The 13452-nt window shown below is 42.9% G+C and overlaps 1 protein-coding gene across 1 annotated transcript in view; it reads left to right on the top strand.

The window, feature by feature from the left end:
* LOC136843623 (protein lifeguard 4-like) overlaps window positions 1–13452 on the top strand; it is a 75970-nt gene that overhangs the window by 28891 nt on the left and 33627 nt on the right. The window contains exon 2 of the mRNA XM_067112168.1: window positions 3275–3449. Coding sequence (XP_066968269.1) covers window positions 3275–3449 — 175 coding nt within the window. The remainder of the gene's footprint in view (window positions 1–3274; window positions 3450–13452) is intronic.

Genomic DNA, 13452 nt, shown 5'->3' with positions numbered 1-13452 from the left:
CTCAAGAAAAGGGAGCTTTGGTGTTCATATACTACGAAGGGAGTTACTCCCTCCCAGAAGTCCGCACCACTCCTCTCGCCTCTGGGCAAGAAGCACCTTTTCCCTCAAATGACTCTGCTACAGATTGCAGCTGATCTGCAACAGAAGTCTACGCAGGACCTCCTCACACAATCAACGAGACGGCCTAGAGAGTCTCCAGCCTTTCCCTCTAGGACAGTTTCTCCTGTTCAACCCCAGCCCTTTCGGGGCAGAGGCAGACAAAGAGGCTTCCCCAGACCTTGCGGAAATGCCTGTTTCACCCCCAGAGCAATCAAGAAGTCTTCCAACAAACCACCCACACATAAGTGAGGATCTGATCCTTTGCACACCTGTGGGGGCAAGACTTCCACTTTTGGGAGTGCTTGGAAGCAAGAGGAGCGGAGAGTTGGATTGTTCAAGTAATAAGAGAAGGCTACTCGATCCCATTTCTGAAAAAAACCTCCATTTAAGCAACAAGCCTGTTTTATTGACGACCTAGTTGTCAAACTCCGAGAAGTTTTCAGCCCTCTCCCAAGAAGTGACAGCTCTCCTCGAAAAAGAAGCAGTCAAACTTACCGAGGACACCTTTCCGGGTCGTATGTTGGAGAGCTTAAGCATTTCGCTTGGGAGCTTCAGTGCTTCTTGACCTTGGTTTACACCTGGACTGTGTTAGTGCTCTCTAGACGAGACTTCATTCCTAGCGTATACATAGAGAAGAAAGGCTTATTTTCTCTTTCATTTTCTCTCAAAGCAAAGAACCTCTACTGTTAACAGATCAGATTCGATTTCATTCAAGTCACCTAAAGTTCTTGCAGATGAACTGAGAGCAGGTACTTATGTGCCCTGGTCTGTCAGGAACTGTGGAGTCCATGGGGCAGACCGTCTATGATCCTATTTGCCACCTCAAGGAACCTTCGAAGTTTCAGAAAGCATCAGTACAAGGTTTTTCTGCTAGACTTATTGCATAAACTAGTGTGGTTGCCGATGTCATTCTTCTAGCCCTGTCTACCAGACCAATTGGGCCTTTTTCAAAGCTGGGGTTGCAGTCTCTACCCCTCTTTTTGGAGACATCTATGGCCCATTTTTGGACACCCCTTCTGTACCTGGGGAGATCTACATCTTTCGTACTCCATCAGTGAAGGGTATTGATCTATCCTTAACTAAGTGCTTAAACACAGTGGCCTAGCTTCTGACGACCTTATCTGGTCTAAGTGAAAGTCAAGGACATCAGAGTAGTCTCTACCTCATTAGCTTTCAGGCTTATTTGTCCTTTACTTCTATTCAACTTAGTCCTGCTGGAAGTATATTCGTCTTACGTGTCTCTACTTCCATTCCACATAGTCCTACTGGAAGCATAGTTGTCCTCCGCGTCTCGCTTTCTTATCGAGTGATCCCGATCTTCTAGCTCACCCGTACAGCTATAGTCTGGCATCAACTGCTGTTTGGTGCCAGCTATAGAGCTTCCAAAGCCATGAGCTTCTAGCTCGTCTGGGGCCCAGCTTGCCTGGCGCCCAGCCAGGCGCCAGCTCTTGCTCTGAGCACCCACCAGCTCCCACGGGCGCCCGCTAGCTCCCACAAGTGCCCACCAGTCCCGAGCTCTTAGCTCAACTGGCGCCCAGAGCTTCTGGCGCCAACTACAGCCTGACACCAGATACTTCTGCGAGCGTTCAAGCCCTCCAGCTCTGTGGGAGAATAGGGAGGTCCCTGTCCTTTTGGAGTTTTTCAGAGGACCATCCTCTACATGTGATATGGCAAGATCCATTTCGTTCGCTGACTAGAACGTATTGCCCTCATGGACTTTCTAACTTGGAGCACACTCAGAATTAAGAAAGCAGTTTGCCTTCTTTTAAGTAAAGCTAAGGATGTCATAGTAGCCTCTACCTCTTTAGCTTGCATACATTTTATGCCTCGTACATCCATTCTGCCTTTGAACTATTGGGAATGTAGTCGTTCTTCGTTTCTCACTAATTTTAATGGAAGTTAAAACAGTGTTGAATCTTTCAGTGCCTTAAGACCATTTGTAATGACTGGCATGGTATCACGAAAGGAAGCATAGGGTTGTTTTTGCCTACTGTCTCTTCACCTTGTAACAAGGTGTCGAGATTTTTGCAGAGCCGGGGTTACATTGTACCTGAAACACCCACCACTCTCAGTGGATGATGGGTTGTGGTTTTATCTCAGTGTAGGTGACAGTGTTGTCTGGTTGTTTTTATTTTGGTGCTATGCCCAGGGCAAGAGTAAGCACCTATCATGCTTTGCTAGCCATCAGAGTACTTCCTTCACTGCAAAATTCCCACTAAGTAGGAGGCGACCCATGGCTCTACAGTACTGCCACGCCACTATGAGTCAAGATGAGCACCTACCAGAGGCAGCATCCCAGCAACTCTCTTAGCTGAAAGGTAACAACAAGCATTGGTTTTCAGTGCTAGTAGTTTTTTCTGTTTTCAAATTCATTACATACTTAATGTTTTTGGAGTAGAATATGTCCATGTATCCCACCTCCTATCAATGTGGGAATCAGCTATGTAATTACTTGGTAAGTTACTTATATAAAAATGACATTTTTATAATAAAAAGTTTTATATATACTTATCAAGTAATTACACGGACATAAGGCATGAACAGATTCAAGTTACCTGCTAAAGTCGTTCCTATTATTCCCGCTAGTGGGCGGAACTTTGAATTCAAGCTGCCATGTAAGTGAACTAATAGTTATGTAATTACTTGGTAAGTATATATAGAACTTTATTTTATTATAAAAATGTCATATTTCATTAAGATTTAGTTTTTTAAACACTTACCTCTCTATTATATAGTGTCCTCCCTGCCTCCCCACATTCAGAGTGGACAGAAGTAGACTGATTGGCTATGAGTGTTTGTACCTATCAGTCCCCTGATGGGGCGGGGGGAAGTAGATGGATAGGTGACAGATTTTCATAGAAAACTGAGTGGTCTTTTTTTTTTTTTTTTCAATCTGTCGAACCACCGCTGGCGAGGAAGTGAAAGCTATATAATGGAGAGGTTAGTATTGAAATAATAAATCTCAAATTAAGTATTTATATATACGAACTATGTCTGCACACTCAGAATGCAGACAGTTCATGGCTACTGCAAAACACTGTTTGGTAATTTTTAACAGGATCTAGGTGACTATTCTTTTACTAAATCTAGAAATATATACATGCAAAATTATTATTATCAGTGGTTCATGTCTTATCCCAAATGTGTGCAACTTATTAACTGAAATATCTTTCAGGCTTTCTGCGCAAGGTATATGGACTCCTGTCTGTGCAGCTTATGGTGACCACGGTAGTTGCTGCAGCTTTTGCATACACTCCAGTTCTTCGTGATACCATTCATGCCAATCAGTGGTTGTTGCTTGTCAGCATATTTTTATCCTTTGGCCTTCTCATTGCTCTCCACGTGAAAAGGTAAAGTGTTGTACAGTACAGAGTTGATTATATTTATAGATGTTTTCTTTTTGTGTAGTCTACTTGATCCTTGGTTTATAATTGTCTCTATACAACATAACCATAAGTTTTTAAACATCTAACTTCCCTGGTAGTTATATATATAGCTTAAGTCCCTGACGTCACGGCAGAATTTCAAAAACTCGCGACAATCGCCGATCGGTAGTCAGGTGAACCACCTGTGCGCCCTCTACCCAGGTACCTGGAACCATTCCAACTATTCCTCAGATCTTCCCTGCCGCTGTGTCGGTAACATCGATGGAATTTCGCTCGTAGCCTGTGTTTTTTCGCAACTTATTTTGGTGAAGTACACTTTGGCTTGGCTTTAAACGTTCGCTTTTGGATTTTCTTATAACATATCTATCTTCATTGAGTGTGAAAATGTGTGTGGGGATGCAAGCGGCTTGCTAAAGTCTCCTTGGATCCCCACTCAGTATGTCTGAAGAACGGGAATGGAAGACCGGCTCAGAAGAGCCAAGAGTACTGTATCTCACTCTTCTTGATATAACCGGGGAATAGTTAATTCTTTTCCCCTTGCTAACTATCCTATTGATCCTTCTCCCGTAGTGGTAGTCTCTGAACCCCCTACTGAAACAGGTAAGGACCCAACACTTCATGTTTTTGTTGGCGGCCATTCAGACCCTGCCCCAACAGGTAAAATCCCTCTCAGAAGACAGGGATAATATGTGATCGACAATAAGAGATCTAAAAAATAAAAGTGTTAATATGTTGTTAGTGCAAGTGCAGTGGAGGGTGCGGCCGCTCGGTCCTGTTGCGCTCCTAGTCCTGGACCTCTTCCAAGCTCACCAACCCCTGTGAGAAGGAATGTCGAAAGACGAAGGGAGGCGAGAGGCTTTAGTTACCGAGCGGTCGTCCCCTCGAGCGTACCTGTTGACGCTTCCCAGGACGCTCACCCTCGCCATAGGAAAGGCGAGGTTAAAGTGTTTTTTCATCCACCAGTTGCTGTACGTCAACCAGAGGAAACTTTTGACCGATGTCGCACAGGCGCCAGTTCTCAAGTAACCTCTAGGTTTGGCGGGACAACGAATGTTAGAAGTCTGGGCGCCAGGACTCCAGGAGGAAGTCAGGCGTCCGAGAAGCTCGACGCCAGGGCATCGGCGTCGAGAAGCTGGACGCCAGGACGTCGGGCTTCAAGCTGGGCGCCAGGGCGTCCAGGCATCGAAAACTGGACGCCAGGACATCAGCGTCAAGAGGCAGGACGCCAGGACTTGGGCGTCAAGGAGGAGCTGGGCGCCAGGGCGTCGGGCGTGAGAAGCTGGACGCCAGGACGTCAAGTGTCGAGAAGTTAGACACCAGGATGTCAGGCGTCATTAAGCTGGACGCCAAGACATTAAGCTTTAAGAAAATGGATGCCAACACGCCAGGCGTCAAGATGATATTTTGAAAGACGTCTCTACTTCCGTCTTCGGAAAATCGGAAAAAGAGAACGATAATATCTTGCATTCTCCTGTGAATCCTATTGTAGAGATTTCCGACGAAGACAATATAAAGGCCATCAGCTTTCATCAGACTTGAAAAGACTTATGAAGCGATTTTCAGAAATTTTTCCAGAGAAATTTAACCTGACTGCTCCTCATTCCCGCCTTCAGAATTTACTCTTGCGAAAGGCGTCTAAGAGGGCAACATTTACGAAGAATGGATACTTTCGAAGGAGAAACAATGAAAGACAGCCTTTGTTTTCCTCCAACCAAACTAGCTCAAGGTCTAGCTTTTAGTATCAAACTAGAGAATCGTTCGGCCTCGAAATACCTGCCCCTTCCCAGGAAGGAAGATGGAATTATTCAACACGACTGACACCAAGAACTCATATATCTGATGTCGTGTGGATAAAGGACTCGGATATAGTTCCAACGAATCTACTGCATCTTTCTCAGCGGGAATCCTGAAGAAAAGAACCCATCTTTGCTTTGCTCTTTCCTGGCTAATGGGGTCACGTCAATCAAAATCAGAACTGATTTATACCCTTTTTTCCTCTCACCTCTTCTCTCAAGATTTGGTAAAGAGGACTTTTCATCCTTGGCCCAGAAAACCACGTAAGATTTAATATCTAAAAACAGCAAGAAAAGTCCTACCAACGACTTTCATCGCTAAAAAGAGTAAGGCTGAGGCTCCTGTGTTTCAGGTATCTCAGCCCTTTTCGTGGTCGGCCCTCCGATAGAGGTTCCTCTAGGGCGGGTAGATGAATGGCAACGAAAGAGGCTCTACACAAGGAAGAAAGAGAACCTGCCTTTCTTTTCCTGCAGACTGAGGTAGGAGCCAGACTGTCCAGCCTGAGGAGGCCCCTATACTAACAAGACAATTAGACTTTTCTGCCAAATGCAACAACAGAACAAAGGCAAAGGCTTTATAGCAACAAGTGTCTATGATGTTGCAAAAGGAGATCAGACAGAGAGTTCAAGATCCGAATTCCCCATGATTCTACATTCGGTTATTCCTGATCTCCAAATGCTTGGGGGGTTAGAGACCGGTGCTAGACGTGATTGCACTCAACTTTTCTGTGCAATAAACAAAGGTCGCTATTGAAACGACAAAATCGGTTCTAGCAGCGGTCGGACAGCATGACTGGATGGCCTCACTGGACCTCCAGGATGCGTATTTTTTACATCCCCATCCACCCGAACTCCAAGAATTTTCTGAAGTTCGTCCACGGGAAAGGTTTTCCAGTTTCGGTCTCTTTGTTTCAGCCTAAGCAGACGGGGATGACGTCTGGCTCTGGAGTCGAGATCTCTCAAGAGCAAGTTACCCAATATTGAGGGACGTCATGATAAAACTTCATAGACTTCAGGTTGTAGCCACTGGAGCAGCCCGGAGCTCTTCCCTTCCAGCCCCAGGGGTAGTTTTTCCTACTAAGAACAAACGTAGACAGTCCTGTTCAGTCAGGATACCAGGCTGCAAGAGCGTAACGGACTCTGTGCTGCCTTTCGTACATCCTCCTCTTCCTCCTTAGGATTGGTACTCGTCCGCTGAACCCTCTCCACTATCCATTATTGACGATGAGGAGGAAATAATTGCCGTAGCTGAGGCTTCCCCAACCTGTCCCCAACAGCAGGAAGCCCCACATATAGCTTTAATATAAAATATGCAGCAGACTTTGTCTTCCCTGGTACAAGCGTGACAACCAGGCAAAGAGAAGAAGGATAATAGACGTCCAACTAAAGCTTCTAGACGTCCAGAAGTTTAAGACGCTGAACATAGTGAATGAAACTCTAGACGCTGGATGCAGTGGCGTCAAGCATCTAGGAGTGAAACATCATGACGACAAGCGTCAATGAACCCAAGACGTCAAGCGTCAAGGCATTGGACGTCAGGACGTCAGGCTTCAAGATATTGGAAGTCAAGACGTGGAGGTAGCTCAGGACGCAAGATGCACTGGCATCAAGCGTCTAACAAAGATTTTCACAAGGATGATTGCCAATGTAGCAGGTTTTTTCTTCACTCGAGAAACATCAGAATCTCCTTGTACTTAGAAGGCTGGTTCCTCAGAGCTCCTTCCCGCACACTCTGCCTGGAGGATCTTCAGACCACAATTTAGGTATAGAAGGAATTAGGTCTACTGATAAACAGATAGAAATCTCAGCTGATCCCATTTCAAAAGTTTCTATACCTTAGGATGAAGATTCAGAGTCAGGATTTTCGGGATTTTCCGTCTATTGCAAGGACGGGACAAGCCTTAAGAAAATTTCAGGACTTTATAGACAGACATGCTCGGTGAAGGAATAGATGAGTCTGCTGGGGACCCTTTCCTCGCTGATACGGTTGTCTCCTTAGGGAGGTTAATTCTATGCCCGTTACAGTTTCATCTAAATCAGAACTGGGACAAGGAAATAGAACTGGAGACCAAGTGCATCCCCATTTCGGAACCAATAAGGCCGTATTTACAGTGGTGGAACGACCCCATCAAGCTCCAGGAGGTCCCTTCTCTATGTTAGAGGAACCCAGACCTAGTGTTGTTATCCGACACGTCGGACTCAGTATGGGGAGCAACACTAGGGAAATAACAAGTCTCGGGCTCCTGGTCCAGAGAGCAGGAGAAGTTAAACATCAATTAGAAGGAACTAACTGCAATCCTTCTATCTCTCAGGGAGTTCAAACACAGTGGAGAACAGAGAGGTGCAGGTCAACACCGACAACACGGCAGCGTTGACCTACATCAGCAAATAAAGGGGCACTCACTCCAGGTCTCTATACGAGACAACAAGAGAACCTCTTCTCTGGGCAAAAGAGAAGAATGTCAAACTAGTAACCCGCTTTATCCAAGGGGAGAAAAAAAAAAAATAAATAAATAAATAAATAAATGTGAGGGCGAACATTCTGAGCAGGAAATCAAGTCCTCTCAACAGAATGGACGCTACATCAGGACGTGTGCAGTAGCATGTGGTGACTTTGGGGACGTCCTTGCATAGATCTCTTCGCCACAGCGCAAACGAAGAGGCTGGAAACTTACTGCTCTCCCGTACCAGATCCCGGGGCTATACACAGACGCGTTCCTGGTGGACTGGTCCAACTTGGACGTGTATGCATTTCCCTCTTTCAAGATAATACACAGGGTACTGCAAAAAAATTTGTTTTCACACGAGGGTACCAGATTGACCATTGTGGCCCTTTACTGGCCGACAAAAGATTGTTTCACAGAGGTTCTGGAATGGATAGTGGACATCCCGAGGATCCTACATCAGAGAGTAGGTCTACTCAAACAACCTCACTTGGAAAGATATCACCAAAACCCCTAAGCATTACAAGTAACTGCCTTCAGACTATCAAAAAACTTACAAGAGCTACAGGTTTTTTTTTTTGAAAGAGGCGGTTGGTGCTATAGAAAGAGTAAGGAGGTCATCCACCATGAGGGTATACAAATCCAAGTGGGAGATATTTAGAGGATGGTACAAGAGCAACCATGTGTCCTCTTCCAGTACCTCTGTAACTCAAATTGTGGACTTCCTTCTACACCGTAAGAGGAAGCTTAATTTTTTCCTACCTCTACCATTAAGGGTTATAGGAGCATGATGGCAGCAGTTTTTTAGACATAAAAACTTAAACCTATAAAACAATAAGAATCTCCAGGACCTACTCAGATTCTTCGAAACTGCTAAGGAGAGAGTACAGAACTCACCAGCATGGAACCTAGACGTGGTCCTGAGGTTCCTCATGGGGAGTAAGCTCGATCCCTTACAGAGAACATTTTGTTTTAAGAGGACCTCATCATGACAACTCTTTTCTTGTTCAGTTTGGCCACAGCGAAAAGAGTTAGTGAGATACATGCTCTCAGCGAGAATATGGACTTTAGACAAGACAAGGCAATCTGCTCACTGCAACTAGGATTCCTTGCAAAAATGAATACTCATCACAATCCTGACACAGAACGTTCGAGATTCCAAATCTAACGGACATTACAGGGGATAAGGCAGAGAAAGTCATATTCCAGTTAAGGGCTCTAAGGCACTACCTGGACAGGACAAAGGACTTAAGAAGGAATTCAGAAGGGCTTTGGTGCTCAGTCAAAAAGCTCTCTGTACAGGTGTCGAAGAATGCTCTGTCTTATTTTATCAGGCAGTTGATAAAAGAAGCTCATATGAAAGGTAGCGATTTGGACATAAGATTCTGAAAGTAAAAACGCACAAGTTCAGGGCAGTTGCAACCTCTGTAGTACTTAAACAGAACAGGTCCCGGCAGAGTATCTTGGACACGACCTTCTGGAGAAACAAGTCAGTATTTACCTCTCACTGTCTAAAACGAGTCCAAACATTATACGAAGACTGCTATACGCTGGGTCCGTTTATAGCATTTACTAGTGGGAGAGGGTAATACCCCTACAATCCCATAAACCAATACCCTTTTTTCTTACTTTGGGATGGAGAATTTTTTTATGGTTGTTTGTGAAGACTGGACACAGTCTTCCGCATTCATTGGTTTGAAAGTTCCTTGGAAGCGCCTGGAACTAGGGTATCGAGAGGAGGTCTAGTCACATAGAGGTTATACACTGGTTGACAGCCCCTAGAGATTTTTCAGCCCCCTGGGTGGATCGCTGGATCTCTTAAGGAATGCAGACATAATGAGGGCGAGTTCATTGAAGTCAGCTTCCTTAATCCAATTCCATAAAACAATACCTTTTGTTCTTACCTTGGAATGGTTGAAATTTTATGGTTGTTTGTGACGGAACAAGGGTATTGAAGAGGAGGTCTAGTCACATAGAGGTTATACACCGGTTGACAGCCCCTAGAGATTTTTCAGCCCCCTGGGTGGATCGCTGGATCTCTTAAGGAATGCAGACATAATGAGGGCGAGTTCATTGAAGTCAGTTTCCTTAATCCAATTCCATAAAACAATACCTTTTGTTCTTGCCTTGGAATGGTTGAAATTTTATGGTTGTTTGTGAAGATTGGGCACAGTCTTCCACAATCATTGGGATGAAAGTTCCTTGGTAGCGCCCGGAACAAGGGTATTGAGAGGAGGTCTAGTCACATAGAGGTTATACACCGGTTGACAGCCCCTAGAGATTTTTCAGCCCCTGGGTGGATCGCTGGATCTCTTAAGGAATGCAGACATAATGAGAAATATTGAAGTCAGCTTCCTTAACAGGTAGGAACCTAGAGTTGTTTTGCAACTTTAATTATAATTCCAACGATGTTAGCTGTCTCTGACCCTCCACCAAAGGTGTCAATCAGCTATATATATAACTACCAGGAAGTTAGATGTTTAAAAATGTTATTTTCATAATAAAATAAATTTTTGAACATACTTACCTGGTAGTTATATATAATTATATTCCCACCCTCCTCCCCTCTAGAGACTAGGGGCATGGAAGATCTGAGGAATAGTTGGAATGGTTCCAGGTACCTGGGTAGAGGGCGCACAGGTGGTTCACCTGACTACCGATCGGCGATTGCCGCGAGTTTTTGAAATTCTGCCGTGACGTCAGGGACTTAAGCTATATATATAACTACCAGGTAAGTATGTTCAAAAATTTATTTTATTATGAAAATAACATTTTTCATAAGACATAACATTTAATAAACCCTTTTGACTTGGTCCTTCTTGTACATATATGAAGTGTAACTCCTGCATGTTTAAAATTGTCTGAAAATTGCACTCACTCCATTAGTTCTTATCGTTTGTTGTGGACAATTTACAAGGTTAATTGCAGTACAACTGTGGTAACATATAAATCAGAACTCGCAGAAGTATAAATTATAATCTTGATAGTAATGTAAAGATATTGTTTGCTGGGAGATCAGAAATACGAAAAGGTACACAGCTAGTTCCTGTTGCCACCAAAATCCTTGTACTTTTTTTTAACAGGACTCTAGCAGGTTTGTTTGTTGTGAAAAATACAAATTGACTTAAGATTTGTCATATTAGTTTAACCCCTTCCCATTCAGGTTTTTATGCAAGTAAATAGACAAAATTATACAGGTTTGTTTATTTATATTTTGATGTTCTATATATGATAATAAGCAGTTCATAGTTTTTTGAAAAATAATAGTACAGTACAGTGCTTTGGAAGTTGTTAGACTTTGAAATATGACATTTTTTCCAACACTGTATACAAACCATTGGTCCTTCACACTGGGAATTACTTACAATGAAGCTGGACGTGGCCGTTAAACTCTTGAACAAGGTGGTTAGGCAGTAAGTACTGCCAGGTAGGCGGGAGTACCCGCCTGATCAGATGTAAACTTTCCAGTTTGCTTTCAGCCATCATGCATTGCAGAATTGTCTTCGGATCTCTTTGCCTGACTGTTGTTAAACTTTTTATTTATCCCGGTGGGATCTTTCTGTATTTTTGTGTATATATTGCATGTGTTTGATATTTATTAATACAGTAAACCCCCCGTATTCACGATCTTACGATTCACGGATTCACATATTCACGGATTTCTCTGTTGAACAGTATTCGCAGAAAATTCGCCCATTTGCAGTATTTTTCACTAAGAAATATTTACTAACTACTGTATTTTCATCTCATTTTCTTGACTAAATGCACTTTTTGTGATAAAACTATTAAAATACTCAGGTAATCTCGAGTTACGATAATTCACCTTACAATAATTCGATTTTGCAATGGGGTAAGCAATTAATACCAATAGACATTATTTATAAAATATTTTTAAATTTCGCGCTGGCGCAGGCAGCAGCATAATCAGGCAGTGAAAGAGACTAAAGTACAATAGACAACTTGTCCTCCATCTCTTTATCCCATCTTCTAGTTAAAAAAGTAAAAGAGAATGATAAAAGTATTGTTAGTAATGTTATACTCTTGCGTAAATGTGTACAGCCATAAACAACCGACCGAGAAACTGTTGTTTTGCTTATAACCAAATTGGTTAACAACAGCCGTTTACCTGGTATTTCAACCATCGTATGGTAATAAACAATTACCGTAGCTTATAGCACAAATGACCTTAAGTAGAAGAGGACTGATATATTTTTACTTTATACCCTTATTCGGTATGGATAAAAGATCGTCAAGGAAATATACTGCTAAATTTAAGCTGCAAGTTGTAGCTGAAGCTGAGAAAACAATGTTCAAGCTGCTAATGACTATACAGACAGTCCCCGGTTGACAGCAGTCTCGGATAACAGCAATTCGGTTTTATGGGGCTTGTCTAGCGACGAAAATCGCCGATTTCCGCTTATCAGCACCGATAATTGGGTATTGGCACCGATAATCCCCGAAAATTGCCGAAAAAATGCCGAAATCGCTGATTTTCGGTTAGCAGCAATTTTCGGTTATCATCACACCCTCAGAAACGGAACCCCGCCGATAACTGGGGACTGCCCGTACTGTAAATTATCGTGCATTGGCAACATGGATGATACTCGATCGTAATTAAAATTGGAGAGAAAGTATTTTAATCAAAACTACTGGGCTTGAAAGAACACATTACTGTTATTTTTACGCCGATAAACAATAAATACGTAAAGCTTGCATTATGATGAAATCAAGTGAAAATACCAAACGGAATCTTAAATATTTTTTATACGAAACAAATGTCCCCAAACGGCTATCTCATCTGTTAATGAAAAAATAGATAAATTAATTTCACAACAAGACGTATTTTAGTTATAATTCGATTTAAAAACACTTCGTATAACGAAAAATAACCTTGCCCCCATATAAATAAAGTACAGTAGACCCTTGACTCACGAACGCATTGACCCACGTACAACTCGATCCCCGACCAAAATTATAGGTAAAATTTCACCCTTGACTTACGAACTAACTTTGAGATACGAACAAAAAGAAATGCGGAAAATAAAAATTCTGTTTGGGTCATGAACTAATTTTGAGACATGAACATTTGAAAAATGCTGGAAATTTCTGGAAAATAACAATTCACTTTGTTTCACAAACTAATTTTTAGACACAAACATTTGAAAAATGCGCGAAATCGCCCAGCACACGTGAGAGCGTTTGAGTTGCCATGGGACCAGCCATCTTCCAGCCTCCCACGCATGGCGTCACCCACGCATCACTCTTTGTCTCATCTCATTGTGTACAAGACGTTCGTCAATTCGCTTAGCATTTTATGCGCTAAAACTTGTGATTTTCTTCATAATGGGCCCTAAGAAAGTGAAGAGTGGTGGTGAAAGTAAGAAAGTGAAGAGTGATGGTGAGAAGAGGGTGCAGAGGAAGATAACCATTGAAATAAAGAAAGAAATTATAGAAAAGTTTGAACGTGGTGTTCGCGTGACCGATATCGCAAGTGAGTACAAGATGGCCAAGTCGACAATTTCGACAATTTTGAAAAACAAGGATGCCATTAAAGAAGCAAATGTTGCGAAGGGAGTGACAGTACTAACCAAGATGAGATTGCAAGCCCTCGAAGAGACAGAAAAAATCATTTTGAAGTGGGTACATGAGAAACAGATGGCAGGTGATAGTGTAAACGAGCCGATCATCTGCGAAAAAACTCGGCAAGTGTATCAGAGTTTGCTGAAGAAA

The sequence above is a fragment of the Macrobrachium rosenbergii genome, chromosome 12, assembly GCF_040412425.1.
Source record: "Macrobrachium rosenbergii isolate ZJJX-2024 chromosome 12, ASM4041242v1, whole genome shotgun sequence".
NCBI lineage: Eukaryota > Metazoa > Arthropoda > Malacostraca > Decapoda > Palaemonidae > Macrobrachium > Macrobrachium rosenbergii.
The sequence above is the reverse complement of the archived record's forward strand: the minus strand, read 5'-3'. Positions and strand labels throughout refer to the sequence as shown.